The sequence below is a fragment of the Bos indicus x Bos taurus genome, chromosome 10, assembly GCF_003369695.1.
Source record: "Bos indicus x Bos taurus breed Angus x Brahman F1 hybrid chromosome 10, Bos_hybrid_MaternalHap_v2.0, whole genome shotgun sequence".
In the NCBI taxonomy this organism is placed as follows: domain Eukaryota; kingdom Metazoa; phylum Chordata; class Mammalia; order Artiodactyla; family Bovidae; genus Bos; species Bos indicus x Bos taurus.
Genome location: NC_040085.1, coordinates 51,864,659 through 51,882,942, shown reverse-complemented (window position 1 = coordinate 51,882,942; position 18,284 = coordinate 51,864,659). Strand labels below are relative to the sequence as shown.

At 37.7% G+C, this 18,284-nt stretch overlaps 1 protein-coding gene and 1 non-coding gene across 9 annotated transcripts in view; both read right to left on the bottom strand.

The window, feature by feature from the left end:
• The window catches only part of MYO5A (myosin VA), a 205,180-nt gene that overhangs the window by 28,764 nt on the left and 158,132 nt on the right, over positions 1 to 18,284 (bottom strand). For 3 of the 8 annotated variants that reach the window (XM_027553991.1, XM_027553986.1, XM_027553985.1), the window contains exons 26-32: positions 13,778 to 13,921; positions 13,501 to 13,554; positions 9,675 to 9,902; positions 7,237 to 7,245; positions 4,878 to 4,978; positions 2,059 to 2,139; positions 95 to 293 (exon numbers count right to left, since the gene is read on the bottom strand). In XM_027553991.1, coding sequence (XP_027409792.1) covers positions 95 to 293; positions 2,059 to 2,139; positions 4,878 to 4,978; positions 7,237 to 7,245; positions 9,675 to 9,902; positions 13,501 to 13,554; positions 13,778 to 13,921 — 816 coding nt within the window. The remainder of the gene's footprint in view (positions 1 to 94; positions 294 to 2,058; positions 2,140 to 4,877; positions 4,979 to 7,236; positions 7,246 to 9,674; positions 9,903 to 13,500; positions 13,555 to 13,777; positions 13,922 to 18,284) is intronic. The other 5 variants (XM_027553989.1, XM_027553987.1, XM_027553984.1 and 2 more) reach the window with 3 other exon arrangements.
• On the bottom strand, positions 9,112 to 9,288 carry LOC113900553. The gene has a single exon (XR_003513190.1). It is a non-coding gene; the product is annotated as a small nucleolar RNA SNORA81 (small nucleolar RNA).

The window sequence follows — 18,284 nt, the reverse complement described above, 5'->3', positions numbered from 1 at the left end:
GAGGGTCACAAGTGTGGGGCAGTGAACGGCATCTTTCCCATCCAGGAAGGAGGTTTAGCTCCTAAAGCATGGAGGGCTGCTCTGCTGTCCTTACCAGGTTCTCATTGGTGAGCCGAGTGATCTCGTGCTGCAGGCTGGCCTCAATGCGGGCCTCCGGGGGCAGCTGTAGGTTCTGGGCCAGCAGCTGCTGCTGCCGGTTGTTCTCCTCCTTCAGGCTCTGGATTTCCCCACGGAGAGCTTCAGCCTCATTCTCATGGCTCCTCTTCTGAGACTGCAGCTGGGACTCCAGGAGCCTGTGGAGAAGCCACACATGGAGGAAAGGGAGGTGACATCTGAGTCCCTACCTGGTGGGTGTGAGGCTTTGTGCTCACTTGAAAGGGCAGAAAAATGGGGACTCTGTAGTGTCTGTGTAGCTTCTGACTTGATTAGAGTCTAGAAACTCAAATGGAGCCAGAAACAAAATGACTGCACTCACATATGTGTCTTTCTGAATTGAGGATCCTGCTACAAATACAAAGTTCTCAGAGGCCCTGAAAAACAGGAGAATTTTACTCCTTTGAAAGCTTCATAGGAAATGATGACTAAAACAATTAAAAGACATAACTTTAACCTGGCTTACTACATTTGCAGTAGCATTAATTTAAAGTAGCATTTAAGTTGGCAAAATTAGTATTACTATAATGCCTTTGCCACAAAACAATCACTATGGAGAGCAAGATTACAAATGCCCACTTTAAATCTGCCTTGAAGATCTTCAGCATTCCAGGCGGGGGGTTGTGACCAGGGTCCCACTTTTATCTCTGAAAGAGAGAAAGGCTAGAGTGCTATTCTGAAATACATACAGATTTACTCAAATGCAGACAGAGTTCTGAAATTTTGTTTATATTTTAAATTTGTCATCTTCTTTTCCCCTATAACTTCCTTATCAGTAAGAGAATCCTAACAAGATATGGTTTTGGAAGATCACTATTAGTGGGACCAACAGAGTGGTTCTTGAACTTCTTTGAGCAAACATACAGGTCAGCTGTGCCATGGACTAGGGCACTGGCCAGAGAATACCAGAGCCAACTGGCAACCTCCCTCTACCAGGCACCCCCATTCTACATTCACTCCCTTTCCCAAAGCCAAGACAAAGTTATAGATAGGAATTAACTAACAGGAAGAAAGAAAAGATGTTTTTATTCCAATCCCCTTGGTTAGCAAATGCTGGGCAAAACTTACTATTATAAGCAAAGAGTAAACAACAGACTAAAAATATTTTGGGGATTACGAAATTTCCAAAGGATCTGAACCAATAACACCACAAAGTTAATGACAACAGTATGTGATAAGAAAAAAGCAGAATAAGTAGAAATTCCTTAACAAAACAGTCTATTAAGTAGTTTAAAAATTAAGTAGTTTAAATATTAAATATTTACAGTCTATTAAGTAGTTTAAAAATTAAGTACTTAAATATTAAGTAGTTTAAAAATACTGAAATGGTATTTTTAAGACATAAAAACAGTATTTTTAGGACCAAAAAAACCCCAGTATTTTTAAGATTTTAAGACACAAGTATCACTAGAGGAGATGAGCATCTATGTTAGAAAAGTGTTGCTGTTTCAATTTTATTTGCTTTCTCCTAAACATATTTAACATGATGAGTTTGGTAATTATTTTGAACTATAGCTGTGCAGGAAACCCTCCTGGTTTGCTGTTTCACAAATCTGAATTCCACAATAACCACACTGAATGCCAAGTCATGTACTGTTAGGCAGCATGATGATAATATATGAGAATGTAGCTATATTGCCCAGGCACAGATATCCTTTGAACTGATCATGATTCCAAACAAGAAACAGCTAAGTAATATGTATTAATCTTTCCTACAGTTGTTTGGGCTCTAGTTGAGAGGTTTGGGTTTTCTTCCACTCTCAGTGAGACATTCACAAATTTTAGTGTCGGAAATTTACCCAGGAAGACAATGTATAAGAAATACAGAAGTTAAAGTCAGGAGGCCACTGTTAGTAAGAAAAACAACAAATTAATAACATTCCATTTTGAGGAGACAAGTATAACCTGTTGGCTTGTTTTAACCCTTCATAAACCAGCAACAGCTCTCCATCCTCATTCAACTCATGGCAATCCATAGCAGATGGTCTTCCATGCAAAAGGAACAACAATGCAAAACACAAAGGGATACAGGGTGGCAATGAGATGACGATGGTCAACAGTAGCACATGGCATTTCAACATGTTATTAAGTCACTAGGACTGTCTTTATTAATTACAGATGACTTTAAGACATTACCACAGAAATTATTTTTGGTTAATATATTTTTTAATGAGTAATATGTAATATCACATGTAAAGGTGGAGAATTTAAAACAAAATAATCAAGGATCCAGGGCTACTTTTCCTGCAAAATAATAAATGACTTAGGAGGTGGGAAAGACATCTGTTTTTAACATTTTTTTCAGCTAGCAGAGTGATCTTATGTCACACATTATGTTAGAGACTAACCACAACAGTCATACACATATAGAATGAAAATTTAAGCTATTGTCTTCATGTGGCAATCTTTATAATTCACTTCAAAATGAGGTTTTAAGTCTTCTGGGTAGGAATTTTTTTTAGCTTGATAAAATCTAGTTTTGTATTTTTAAAATTGCTTTTAAAAGTTCTTATAGGAGTAACTGATAAATATGTCCAAAGTTCCCAGCTTTTATGACGCAACTTAAAAAAAAATTTTTGCATCAAAAATTAATTTTAAGACCTGGGGAAATTGCTTTTTTATTAGAAAAGTCACATATTTTATTAAAAGTATGTATAATTAACAAGTAAAACTGATGAAACTGATTAGAGGTTTTTTTCTATTGAGTATATAAAAATAATATTTTGAGTGTTTGCCAAGTATCAGACACTGTTTTACATCCTTCCACAGGTATTATTTCATTTAGTTCTCCTAGTAACAATATGTATCATTTGCCATATTGCAGAAGAAGACCCCAAAGTTTAGAAGTTAGATACCTGGCAAGTGCTATCTGACTACAGAGCCCAGGATCTTACTCCTCTTACTAGACTTTTGTTGTTGATACCATGTTTACATAAAACGAATTTCATAGATTGCTCTTTTACTTTTCATTTACCATCTTTCCCTGGAGAGTTGGTCTATTTGCAAGGTCTCGATTGTATTATTACATGCCGATGACTTCAATATTTACATCTCAGCCCACACATCTCTCCTGTTCCAGATCTATATTTTCAATCTCTGAATGAAGTTCTCTTCTTGGATGTCTTCCTACTTCCTTAAATATCTGTAAATCTACTGATAATTTCCTGTACTTCCCCACATCCCAGACCCAGCGTCGTGAAGTGGCACCTCTATATAACCAAGTATCCACCACAGATGCTGCGGAGTTGCTCTTCATGATCCCCCTCCCCTGATCACACATCCAGTAAACTGCAAGGCTGCTCACCTCATCTTCTTAAGTATCTTTCTAAGTGTGTCCCACTTCTTTCAATCCCAATGGCTACCAACTAAGTCAAAGTCACTATAACCAGTCATTCAATTATGGGAATAACCTCTTAACTGGTCTTTATGGTTTTAATCTTGTTCCATTACAGTCTATGCTCTAACATAAAAGCCAAGGCTAGCTTTCCAATCTCATCATACCATTCTCCTACTAAAAATCTTTCAACAGCTTCCACTGTCATTGGAGGGAAGTCCAAGTTCTCTTGGCTATCTCCCCAACGCTCTACAAACTCTGCGAAGGGAAGGACTGCATTTACCTTGCTTAATGCTCTATTGCCAGTATTTGCTGCATGGTCTGGGATGAAACAGGTATACAATATATATCTGGTGACTGAATAGCTTAGCGGATGGATGAACAATTTAATATAGCTCTTTTTACACTAACACATTCTCAGCTATAAGGTATGCTTACAACTTACATTCATAAATTAAAATTTAAGGTTAACCAAATACTTTCATAAGCATTATCTACTCTTGTCCATAAAAGAAGGTAGTAAATACCTTATATCTTACATGGCAGTATTCTTTAGTCTGTGAAGTATTTCTGCATACCAATTCTGATATTATGCATCAAGAGACCTAGATGTACACTGATAATCTCTGTTATCATCACTGGCCAAGTTCTTTTAAGTATGTAGTCTTTTAAGTTCAGAGTTTAATAGCATGAAGGTTCTTTGGGAAGGAGGAGTGGCAGAAAGGCCGAGGACTTTCAGAAATGAGCAGTGATAATCTTAGCTACAGGGAAAGCTTTGGGGAAAGTTCAGTCATTTAGTGACTGTGCAAATCTGCACTCTCAGCCCACCCAAGACTCTTAAGACTGAGCTAAGTGCCGTTAGGATTTTCTCAGAACACTTTAGGAAACGTGACAAAAACTTGGTCTCAAATATCAAGGTCCCATCTTGGGAAGTCATGGTACCCTTCGAGAATTATATGGCCAACACGGATGTGATTCAGCTATTTCATCACTTCTCTTTACATTAAATTTCAATTACTGAAAGCTGCAGCTGCCCCTACAAACCTTCACAAATAACCATCCTGAATAACAAATGGAAGTGACTACCCAAGATAGTCCAAGCTACAGAGTAAGCAGTTGATTTTCTTTCTCAAGGCTAAGGCCCTAAAAACACAGAAATATACTCCCCTGATGTAAAGAACATTTTCCTTTCAATTTCTTATCAGTAATGCTACCGTCTTAAAATGAGATTTTAACTGGGAATATATTGGAAACTTTGGATCCCTTTTGAAGGTCAGCTGATGTCTAACAAAACAATGCATAAACATTTGTACTCGCTGTACAAGAGGCTGGCTTGAAGACTAAAGATCAACAGGATTAAACCAAAATGAATAAAGAAAGATCAACTTACCTGTTGGTTTCTTTCAAACCAATATATGCTTGTGCGATTTCGCCTTTATCTTTCATTTTCTGTACATCTTCTAAAAGTATTGTGGAATCTGTCATTGTGTTCTAAAGGGGAAAAGACATTTCCACATTAAGTGTTAACTCAAAAGCTTTGGACCACATTTAACATTTTTCTTTCTAACAGAATAGGGGGTTTATGAGTTCCACAACACACCTGCCCCACCAGAGCATCTACGCTAGCCCCAGGGTGACTACAGAGAGTGGGGCACAGGCAGTTAAGAGAACAAGGCACCTCCGTCCCTCTCTTGAGAATCCCTAACACTCTACTACAAAGATGATGTGATTTCAGAGAAAACAAAATCATTGATGGGCCATGTGTGTTTTATGCTGTGTGAAATAAATAGATAAATATCAGTATTCTTGCCTGGTTACTATTCTAATGTTTATATACACTTTTAAATATATTTATTTCTATCTATCTATCCATCCAGTGTATATAGCTTTAAAACAATAACCAGGCAAGAACACCAAGAAAGTATTCAATGGAATGTACAAAGCTGTTCTTTCTTTTACTTCTGGACTGATTATAACAAAACAAATGCCCTAAGAAATATGAAAAGTTTGACACAAAATTCATTTTTCTGTTAAAAACTCAGTACAAAAAAATTGGTGTTTAGATTATATGTTTCAGCAAAACTAAAGTTTTCTCTCACATCTTTAGATATATATAAATGGGAAGGATATAGCTCCTTGGAAGTATCTACCATCTGCTGTTATTCACTGTTTTTCACTCTGTTACGGTATAGGAATAGTATATGAGCTTTTGAGATAAACATCTGGCAGGTCAGAATAACTAATGATTTTGTATAGAAAGGACTTTTCTGCTAACATTTTCACTTCCTTTTTTTTTTTCTTTTTTTGGTCTAATCTGTTTGACAACCAATATAATTTCAAAATTTTGCTTCTACTCCAGCCGCTCTCTATCTCTCCTAAACCAGGGCAAGAATAGACAATAAGAACAACTGTCCTAATAGTCTCTAAAGCATAACACCCTTTAGAATCCATGGGCCCACTCTGTTTGTCTAAATACTATATGCCTAATCCTTTAGTCAATGTTTGCTCTAAACCCAGGTCTTACAGTAAAGTGGAGATAATAGAATACACTTCAAATATTGTGATCTTAGAGACCAAGATAACTTTAATGCCAACAAGAGGCCCATAAATACTTGCTTTTGAATTCCAGTATTTATTAAAAAAAAAAAAATCGTACTTATATGCTAATGCTGTCCTTTTGTGAGTTTATAAATTCATACTTAAAATACGATAAAAGCTATAAAGAATTTATATTCTACTGAATTTTAAAAATCTTTCACATAAACACTACATATAGCATTTAAAAAGTATTTTAGCTATGTTTTATAAATATTTTACTATACATTTGATAGAAATTTTTTTTTCTTTTTTATGAAGGCATAAAATCTTTCTGTTCTTAAAAAGCCATACTCAGATTTTTTTTTTTTATTTGGCTGTGCTGCATGGCTTGTGGGATCTTAGTTGCCCAACCATGGATTGAACCCGTGCCCCCTGTAGTGGAAGCACAGAGTCCTAACCACTAGACTGTCAGGGAATTCCCCACACTCAGAATTTTAGTTTTAAGTAATAACTTAAAGAACCAGTATCTATATTAAATAATGCTACATGTATTCTCTGACATCTGAGAACCTATATGATGTGGTTTTGAACTTGTAGTAAATTAGGTAAGTTGATCTAGTGAGCCAGTCTAAACGAAAGATGGTATAAAGTAGCCAGTCCTTCCCTCCTCTGGTCTACCTTAGCTAAGAAACAGGTAAGTATAGGATCAGACTCAGATTACCAGCGCTAGGAAGTTCCTTACTCACTGCTCAAAGAGTTTCTGCCAAGACAGGAACCAGAAGTTCTGAAAGGGCTGCGCCATGTAGGAAAATCCCACCCTTCCCAAGAAGGGGATGCTCAGCTCCTCAGCCTCCTCCTCACCCTTGGCTGACAAACCCACAGCTGGTAGAAGTGAGAGCTTGTGCTTCTGAGTTAAGGGCTTTCCTCCCTGCTTGTGGGGGCCCACCATTACCACCACTGAGGGTCACAGAGCTGACTATGAGTTCAAAAGTCATGGAGGCCTCTCTGTGATCCAGACAGGAACCTATGACATCCATAATTTTACCACTGACTTCTCAAATAGGAAGAGGTCAAACAGGAAATTAATTTGTAAATACCAAAGTAGATTTGGTGGCCAGAAAGGATCAACTGTGTATATTGGGGGATACTTACAAACTAAAATCTAGGATTAAATAGAAGTATTTGCTAAACAATTAAAAAATTCGAATTACCTTGTCATCCTGAAAAATCACAAGTCAGCAAGCACGAAAAACAAATGGAAAAAACAACAAACTCTTAGTTCCATAAATAAATTCCATCAATGAGTCCCCATCAAAACATAAAAAAGCTAACTGTGAAAACAACCATGACTGGTTTCTCCTAAAACTAACTCTGTATGTAAATTAGTATCCATGGAACTGGCATGTGGTGGACATTAACACATATTTATGGAATGGCAACTCTTAATTCTCAGTTGAAATTCTTTTTGAGTTGTTTTGATTTTTCTAATTGTACAGTATTTGTGAGGATGTGAGAAAACAAGCCTGCTGCTCATGTACTGGGGTGAAATTCTTATCTTAGGTTTGTGAGAGTTTCAGTAATGCCTTGACAGGAGGTCATTCATTAGTCCAAGTGAAGCCTCCCAGAACACTTGCAGAGGTAGAGCAGGTAAACTAGATGTGGCTGGACTCTATCATCACCTGGCTCATGGGGTGTCACTGCCTGCAAAGGAGTTGTGAAATGTCTCTTGACTAGAAACGGAGTGGGACAAACAGCCCTGGGATTGAAAGGTCTCAGTCAGTGTCCTGTGCGTTTCTCTTAAGAGAGAAGAGGCTGATGCTATGTGTGGGCTGAGAACCTGGAGAGCAGGGACCTTGGTTAGACAGGGCCAGCCCAACAGGGGCTGGAGAGAGGTCGTCACATGGAGTATGTGAGGCAGGTAAGTGAGAGTGTGTGATCCCAGAGCCACATGCTCTTGTGAGCTGAGCTGTTTTTAGGTTCCTTGGTTCATTTTTCTTTCCATTAACTTTTACTAAAGTTTCTGGTTATTACAGAATATCAGATTGTCACAGGAAACCAGACACAGTGATCCTCATTTTGGACTCTACTCCAGCTAGCATGCAGAGGGAGGCTGGTTTCTCAGAGGCTCAGTCCCCTCTGTGAGTTGTCGTTATCAAGTACGTCATGTGCCAGGTCTGGTATCTTAACCACATGCAGAACTACCATTTCTAAGAGAAGTGCTCTTGAACCTTCTAGGCATCCCATTCATTATATACTATAGGCTTCTAAAAATTGAATTATTTTGAGATACAATATTATATTAATTTCATTTATGCAACAAAGTGAGTAGATATTTTTATACCTTACAAAATGATCATGATCATTAAAATGTCTAATTACCATCTGTCACCAGAGTTATTACAGTACTATTGACTATACTCCCTATGCTATAAATTACATCCCTATGACTTATTTATAACTGGAAGTTTGTACCTCTTAATTGCCTTCACCGATTTTACCCAACACCCTACATGCCTCCTACCCTGCAATCACTAGTTTGGTCTATGAATCTGCTTCTGTTTTTAGATTTCATGTGTAAGTCATATTGTATGGCATATACTGGTCTCTGTCTGACTTACAGTCATTTTTCACATGACATGTCATGCAGCTGGGATACTTGATTGCCTAATTCTTGGTAACACTTTGCTGCATGAACATGGGCAAGGAGGAACGCAGATCAGGTTTTATGATGATTACTCATTCTCTCTGGTATCAAATGACAAAAAGCCCACTTCTCACCAACACACAGCAGTGTTGGATCTGAAGTTACCTGAGGGCAGGGAAGGACTCCAAAGAACCATCTATATCTCCATCCTAGGTCCCTTCTGTGGAATCACTAAATACAGTCCCTTCCATCTGGGCCCACTCCCACATTAAACAGAATTCCTTGAGGTGAGCAGAAATCATCTCCATGTCACTTCTCTTCATTGATCTCATGTACAATCTTTACATGTGTTATCTTCCCAGTTAAACAGGCTATTTTCTTTCTTTTTTTTTTTTTTTCAACTTACATTCTTTAAAACCTCATTTATTAGATTGGTCTAATGACATATTGCACCAAATCTTAAGACAAAGGACACTGGACATTAAGAAAGAGGTCCACCCCAGTCTTTACAATCTAGTGCAGTTCCTCTTCTTCTTGTGTAATACTCTGCTAGCATTATTACAAAAACCAAGGCTATCTTGGTTTCTGTAATTTTAGCACAGTGCTTATACAAGAAGGTATAAACAGGCTATTTTCAACAAATAATTTAAAATTGTATTTAATGGCTTCCCACAGCAAGGTAATTTATGGATTTTTGTACTTAACAGAATTGTATTTCTGATTAAAATTTATTGTGGTCAGATTACTATAAAAATATTCATTTTAAAAGCCCTTTGTTAATGAGTGAGAGGTGAAACTTTGAGAAGCAGTTGGGATTTTACTTGCTTCTTGCTCAGTCTAATTGGTATTTGCAACAGTTTTTAAACAATGTTGAGTTTCTTTTTTTCAAACGATGATATCCTCAATTAGACTAAATACACTTAGGTTTCCTTCACATAAATTGGAGGGAAAGAACAGGAAGAGGCCAGTCCCCAACACCCACCTTCGCCACTTGCTCATGCTCACCTTGGGTTGTATGGCTTCCTTCTGGCTCACCAGCTGAGACCTCAGGATGAGGACTTCCTCCTTGCGGACATCAAGCTCCTCACTCACAGACGTCAGCTGCTCCATGAGGACACGGTAGGCTGGCGCGCCTGGGGCAGTCACCTCAGGGGCACTTTTCTCACTGAGGGCCTTTCGTAACTCATTTAGCTCATTTTTCAGTTTTTTGTTTTCTGACTCTAGTTCTTGACGCTGTAGGATGAGACAAAGAATGGTTCATCACCATCTTCCTCAGCTTTACATAGGATTACTTACCTTTCCCCAGGAAAGCAGAAGAATTCTGCTGGAAAAGACCACCAGAGCCACCCTAGGGAATGGTTCCGCTGGGAACTCAGCTCTGCAAATTCAGAAAGTCAACATCAAGTGGAACTGAGCAAGGTGAATGATACTTTGCTTCATCAACCCAGGTTTCAGAATCAAATTTGTTCCAGGTCTGCCCAGGGTATGTTCACAGGCCTGAAGAGAATGCTGAGTCCTTAGGTATGAGTTTGGGTAAGTACTAAGAAGCTCAGGTTTTCTTTATGTGTAAATACAAGTGCAAGTATAAGGGTCCAACTGTCAGGTTACTTCTAATGAATGGTTCAAATGAGCAGATCCCTGAAATGTTGAGTAGCATCCTCTTATCTCTGTTGTAAAGCGGACGAGAAAAACCACTGGAATTTTAGGCTTCTAATTTCTAATTAAGAAATTATATGACATGTAAGCTAATAAAATTCTCTATAGTGTTTCAATAACAACAAACAATATATTTTTGAAACTTCTTTCCTGTGTGACAAGCTTGTGAAGGTGCTGGCAGAAACCTTGAGATGTGGAAGGAGAGGATGGGCCACCTCCTCCCTCAGCCATCCAGATGGACACACACATCCTTCACCATCTCCACACTGTCACAGACCACCTTCACCATCTCCACACTGTCACAGACCACCAGCCATCCTCATGTCACCAGTTAGCGCTGCCCTTGGCACGCTCTGCTCCAACAATGGCAACAGGAGCCCAGAATAGAGTTCTGATGCTAAACTGTTTACTGACACTAAAATACAAAGGGGATAGGATACTGGGTGGGAAATAGTGAAGCAAGCAGGCATCAAAAGTACCATGCTGATTTATTTAGCATTACAATAATGAAAGCGAGACCCTTCCATACAAACATAAAACATTTTATTGTTTCTTCCAGAGAAGCAATTTTAGGTTTGTAGCACCAAATTAGACCTTTCAATATGTCACACTAAGACTATCTGAAGACCTTTTTTTTTCTGCTTTAAGAATTTATAACCTTTTCTTTCATGGATTAGTTCATTCTTATGTGTAAATGAATGCTCCTTCCTATCCCCAGTATCCCACCGAAGTAATCAGATTCATATTTCTGTTTCTGCAACAGAAAAAATATGAATGTCTCTACTTCAACACCTAAGCTCCGATGCCATGTTTCCCAAACTTTAACGTGCATCAGAATCACCTAGAGGGTGGAGGGCTTTAGATTTGGTGTGACGCCCACAGATTCGCTTTTCCATCAAGTTTCCAGGTGTTGTTGACGCAGATGGCCCAGGGACCACATTTTGGAAACACAGCTCTAACACTTTGGAACTTTGTGATCTGGGCTTCATTTTTAACATACTACAGAGAATGTCTCTCCTTGTCAATTTTTTTGTGAAAGGCAGGCAGAAGCAGAAGATTTGGAGATCAGATTCCTATCCCTGTTCCTTTGGCCTGTCCCATCCCATCCCATCTGATTCCTGTCTTGCATAACCCATATCATGATTTGGTTTTCTAGGCAAAGAGTATAAAAGACAAAGGAGAATAATGGAGATGACCCTTTGCTGCCACCCTTTTCTTTTTCCACAAACATAAAAATGTACTACCCTAGTAGTACTTTCACTGGGGGAGCAAAATATTTAATTATGTTATAATTTAGAAAGGCTAAAAAAGGTCCTATGGGGTATTTAAACAGTAAATATCATATTTTGGGGGTGAAAATTAGTTTTCAAACAAGTTGTGATGGGAACCTAGCATGTTTCCTATTGTTTGGCAATCTGGATTCAAGATCAGACTTTACCAACTGATAGTAAATCTCTTCACTGTTCTAAGGCCTCAGTTAATTGATCTTATAAAGGATATAAAAATTATCTCAGAAGTGTGACAATGACTAAACAAGATAAGGTAAAGGAAAAACATTTCAAATTGTAAGGTAAATATAAGGTATTATCAGTTAAGTGTTTAGAATCACTCTTAGTGTCTTCAGGGGAAGGAGTTGAACAAGGCATTGTGGGTTTGGGCGGGTAGAGGACAGGCACTCTCCACACCACGATGCCATACAGCCTGGAGAGGAGGCACTTGTCAGGGCTCTGGACTGTGGGAAGCAGCAATCCACACAGAACAGGGGCCTCTTAATGTGCATAGATTATGTTCTAAATCACAGTAATAGGAAATAATTTATCAGGACTAGATTTGCATAATATTACTAAAAACAAAAAAAAATTCATGATTGTTTAGAGAGACCTCAGGAGTTCTCAAGTATATGTAAATGTCTACTGTTAAATATTTTGTGGCTTTTCTAATTTTTAGTTTTGCTTGGTTATAATTATGAACCTTATTGCAATTTTCCAGCTATTTTAAACCATAATTTTCAAAAGCAGAAAAAAAGTTTAAAAACTGGCATGATCGGAAAACATCAAGAATAATAAATCTAAGGCTAATAAATTAATTAATAACCTAGGGAACTTTTGGAGCTGGTGGTGACTTGACAGCTGACAATCTGATAGCTCAGACTTCTAGGGGCTCAAGATTTTGATTCTGGAAAGCAAAGGAAGGAGCCAGGTGGTGCACAGCCAGCTCGGAATCAAGCAATGGGACAGTTTCCCCTCTGGGCTTCATCTCTGTGTTACCCAAGATGCTCTGTATTTTAGGAACTAATGTGCCTAACCAGGGCCTTTTCCTGTGTTCGTGCGCTCTAGAACACACAGTGGCAGCTTATCTCCATCTAGTAAGACTCTGCCTTGAACCACTAAGAAGATAGAGTTCTCCACCTCCATCCCCTTCCCTCCAACTGTTCTTTAAAATGTTAGACTATGTTTCTTCTCTGTAAACAAATATCTGTCTTTCACTGCAAACACATAGTTTCAGTGGGATGTGACGGTTAGAGCATGGGGTTTGGAGTCAGAGACAACAACATTCAAAGTCCGCTCCTGTCAGTTTCTAGTGGGGTTATCTTAGGAAGTTACGTATACTTCTTAGTGTCGATTTCTTCATCTATAAAATGGGAATTAAAATGCTTACTTGCAGGATTGTTGTTAAAAACTAAGGCTGATGTATAAAGTGCCTGTATTTTAAAATGATGAAGATAATGACAGCAGCCAACGTATGTTGTGTCTTTACTATGTGCTCAGCACTATTCTACACAGTTTTCATGAATTTCTTCATATAATCCTCATGAAAGTCCTATAAGATAAATATTATCATTGTTCCCACTGTATACATGAGATAACTGAGGATTATTTGCATACAGCCATAGAGTGGGGGATCCAGCATTTGAACCCATGCAGTCTGACACCAGGGTCCATGTCCTTTACTACTTTCCACAGCCTCCAAAGGCAGCTACTGCTTAGGCTGAAATCTAGCTTCTGTGAAAGAGAACTTTAAAAAGGTAACAATGCAAGGCCAGAAATAATGCCTGCAAAGAGCTTAAGCTAGGGCCTCAGGTACCACCAAGGATGTTCTCTGAGAGAAAGAGGCTCTGAATGGGTTTCTTGCCAAAACAAGATATTCAAAGTCTTGACCAGACACTTCCCATTACCTTGAGTGACTCATATTCCAGTTCTGCACCTCTAATCTGTGGTCTTTCTTCTTCCTAGGGAAAAACATAAAGTTAAGAACTTTATAAATAAGTAGTTATATTTTAATTGTTAATTTTTACTCAGAATATTACCTAGCTCTGCAGAAAACAGTAAAGAGAATTTAGCCCTCACTTGAAGGAAATCCTACTTGATTAAAGTACTTCTGGCCTGAGTTCCCATTAAAGAGACCACAGAACCCAGTTTGCCATGGCCCCAGGGTGGGAGAGCTCTGCTCACCTTTGCCTTGCTGCGGAGCACCTGCTCCTCCTTGCGGTCCAGCTCATCCTGCATCACCTGCTTCTCCTGCTCCAGCTCTGTGACCCGCTTCTGGAGCTTGAGGAACAATGACATGTCCAGAGGCACCTTCTTCTCACTTGGCTCCTAAACTCCAGAAATTATAAGATGGTCAAGATGATTCATAAGATGTAAAATCTGATGAGAAAATGATGAGCAGCTCGATAGAAAAATAGTCAAACTTATAGGAGAAATATAAATGGCCAAAGAGTACATGAATAGCACATCCAACGAGCTAATAGATGAAGAAATGCAAATTAAACAACAGTGAGGTACCACTTTCCTCCATCATATTGATAAAGACTAACAGTGTCTTACATGATGTTGGTGGAAGTATAAGTAGGCCCTTTAGAAGAGAAAGTGAGCTGTATTCACTAAAATTTAAATCTGTATATCCATTAAACTAGCAATCTATGTTTAAGAATTAATTCTACAAAAATATTTACACAAGTACACAAAAATATCAATATAAAAGATGTTCACTGTAGTATTTTTGTAATCACAAAACCTGAAAAGACTCCAAATACTGGTCAATAGGAGACCTACTTAAATAAATTCTGGTATAATCAAACTATGAGATATTTACAGCTGTTAAAAAGAATGAAGTAGATCTACACAAGTAGATAAATATGTTCTAGATAAAAGTATTAAGTGAAATATACAACTTGCAGGATAGTATCTATATTGTGATCTAATTTTTCTTAAAAAAAAAAAAATACACGTGACTTTTAAATATACCAAGCCCATGGCATACAACAATCTAAAAGGCCAACATGGTTATCTCAGAAAATGTGAGGTACTGTGGGAAAGTTTCATTTTCAGTTTCATACATTTCTATATTTGAATTGTGTACAATAAGCATGTACTACTTTTATAATTAGGAAAAATGATTTTTGAAAAGGTGAAATGCTAGTATAAATATATTGAGATCATACAGAGAGAAAACAAAAAAACCAAAACATATATAACCCTTAATAAACTAAAAGATAACCTAGTAGCATTTAAAAGTATGTCAACTGGTTCCGAAACAGAATCACAGTAAGAACTACCAGGTTAAATAAAGATACACTAATTCAAGATAAGCAAAAAGAAGTAATTAACCATCATGGAAATTCTGAGAATGTCATAATTGTTTTACCTCATTTACTTTGTGTTTGAATTTTTAATGAGTTAAGAGAAAGAATTGTATCATTAGACTCAATGCAGAAGATAGTCTCTTTTCGTCAGAGAGAAAAAGAATGGTAAGAACAATTTATTTATTTAATTAAATAATCAAAGTATAATTATTAATTATAACAAATATAATTAAGTGTTATATTAATAATTAATAAGTATAATTATCAACCTTTCCCTTCTCCAGGGGATTTTCCCAACCCAGGGACCGAACCCAGACCTCCCACATTGCAGGTGGATTCTTTACCAACTGAGCCACAAGGGAAGCCCTCTTAATTGATCAGCAAATCTTACATTTCTAAATGTCAATTTTTAAAAAAAATGTTTTTTCTTGATATAAAAGCAAAATAAGTTTTCATAGAAAATTTAGGAAATAAGAAAAGTACAAGAATGAGAACTGTAAGTATAACCTCATATCCAGAGAAAACTCATAATTTTTGTCCAGTCTTTTTTCTATAAATTTAAAGAACAGGAAAAATATTTCATCATAATTTTGTACCATCTTAAAAACTTGGCATTCATTATAACTGTTTCCCAAATTTATAATATGATACTTGAAAGCATAATTTTTGATGGCTGTATTAAAATGTATACCATCATTTGCTTCATCATCATGTTACAGATGAGCACTTAAGTTACTTCTAATTTTTGTACTGAAATATACTAAAGTAAACATCCTAGTATATAAATATCTAAACATTAATGCTTTAATGTCTATTAGGCCTGTTTATACTTCCATCAGTAACCACCACCTTGCCTGGAGCAGCAACGACTGTTATATCATTAAAAAAAAATTGGCTCATTTGAAATACCAATAGTGGTATTTCATTATTGTTTTAACTTATATTTCTTTGCCATTTAATGAGGTTGAATAATTTTTATATTCATTAGCTATCTTTGATCTTTTGTGAATTCCTAGTAGTGCCAAGTTCAGCATCATTTTAGTTCTAGAAAAAAACAAACACCTAAGAAGAATCAAGTAAACCAAGAAGTGGGGCACTTATAGGCTATCAGGGTCATTTATCTACACGCTAGTTAGACCTGGACTTTTCTTACTGTCCATTTTATCATGCTCAGAGTAAGAAAAAGGTTGGGTATATTGTCTGTCCTGACTTAGTAGAATAGAGAAAACATATTTCCTTAACATAAAATCACTACAGAATTTCATTCACATAAATACTTATTTCTATACACCCCACAAATACTGATATTTTAGCTTATTTATAATATAAACATTCCATCTTGTGTATTTTAACATTTGTTCATCTTATTAATGATGTATGTATACATGCAAAGTTGCTTCAGTCATGTCCCACTCTTTGCCACACTGTGGTCTGTAGCCCACCAGACTCTTCTGTCCATGGGGATTCTCCAGGCAAGAATGATGGAGTGGCTTGCCATTCCCTCCCTCTCAGGGGATCTTTCCAACCCAGGGATTGAACCTGTGTCTCCTGTGGCTCCTGCATTGCAGGAGGATTCTTTACTGAACCACTGGGGAAGCCCATTAATGATGTATATATCCCTGAAAATTTTAATTATTTAATCCTTTTTTCATACTATAACTGAAGCCTTCATCCTATGAGTGAATATAATATTTCATTCACTGTAATTAAAATGTCATCATTTGGGAATAATTCCTCTCAGCTTTGAATGGTCATTTTTTGTTGAAAAGGAATCCTTTTATTAAAATAGGGTGGGATAACTCTTTAGATACCAGCTAATATTACACAAAAAATTAACTAATTGCTATAGATAAGAACAAAATTTTATGGATAGGAACACTTGACAAGTGCAAAACTGTTTGAGACATCAGATCAGATCAGATCAGTCGCTTAGTCGTGTCCGACTCTTTGCGACCCCATGAATCGCAGCATGCCAGGCTTCCCTGTCCATCACCAACTCCCGGAGTTCACTCAGACTCACGTCCATCGAGTCAGTGATGCCATCCAGCCATCTCATCCTCTGTCGTCCCCTTCTCCTCCTGCCCTCAATCCCTCCAAGCATCAGAGTCTTTTCCAATGAGTCAACTCTTCGCATGACATGGCCAAAGTACTGGAGTTTCAGCTTTAGCATCATTCCTTCCAAAGAAATCCCAGGGCTGATCTCCTTCAGAATGGACTGGTTGGATCTCCTTGCAGTCCAAGGGACTCTCAAGAGTCTTCTCCAACACCACACTTCAAAAGCATCAATTCTTTGGCGCTCAGCCTTCTTCACAGTCCAATTCTCACATCCATACACGACCACAGGAAAAACCATAGCCTTGACTAGACGAACCTTTGTTGGCAAAGTAATGTCTCTGCTTTTGAATATGCTATCTAGGGTGGTCATAACTTTCCTTCCAAGGAGTAAGCGTCTTTTAATTTCATGGCTGCAGTCACTATCTGTAGTGATTTTGGAGCCCAGAAAAATAAAGTCTGACACTGTTTCCACTGTTTCCCCATTCCCATGAAGTGATGGGACCGGATGCCATGATCTTCGTTTTCTGAATGTTGAGCTTTAAGCCAACTGTTTCACTCTCCACTTTCACTTTCATCAAGAGGCTTTTGAGTTCCTCTTCACTTTCTGCCATAACGGTGGTGTCATCTGCATATCTGAGGTTATTGATATTTCTCCTGGCAATCTTGATTCCAGTTTGTATTTCTTCCAGTCCAGCATTTCTCATGATGTACTCTGCATATAAGTTAAATAAACAGGGTGACAATATACAGCCTTGACAAACTCCTTTTCCTATTTGGAACCAGTCTGTTGTTCCACGTCCAGTTCTAACTGTTGCTTCCTGACCTGCATACAAATTACTCAAGAGGCAGATCAGGTGGTCTGGTATTCCCATCTCTTTCAGAATTTTCCACAGTTTATTGTGATCCACACAGTCAAAGGCTTTGGCATAGTCAATAAAGCAGAAATAGATGTTTTTCTGGAACTCTCTTGCTTTTTCTATGATCCAGCGGATGTTGGTAATTTGATCTGTGGTTCCTCTGCGTTTTCTAAAACCAGCTTGAACATCAGGAAGTTCACGGTTCACATATTGCTGAAGCCTGGCTTAGAGAATTTTGAGCATTACTTTACTAGCGTGTGAGATGAGTGCAATTGCGTGGTAGTTTGAGCATTCTTTGGCATTGCCTTTCTTTGGGATTGGGATGAAAACTGACCTTTTCCAGTCCTGTGGCCACTGCTGGGTTTTCCAAATTTGCTGGCATATTGAGTACAGCACTTTCACAGAATCATCTTTCAGGATTTGGAATAGCTCAACTGAAATTTCATCACCTCCACTAGCTTT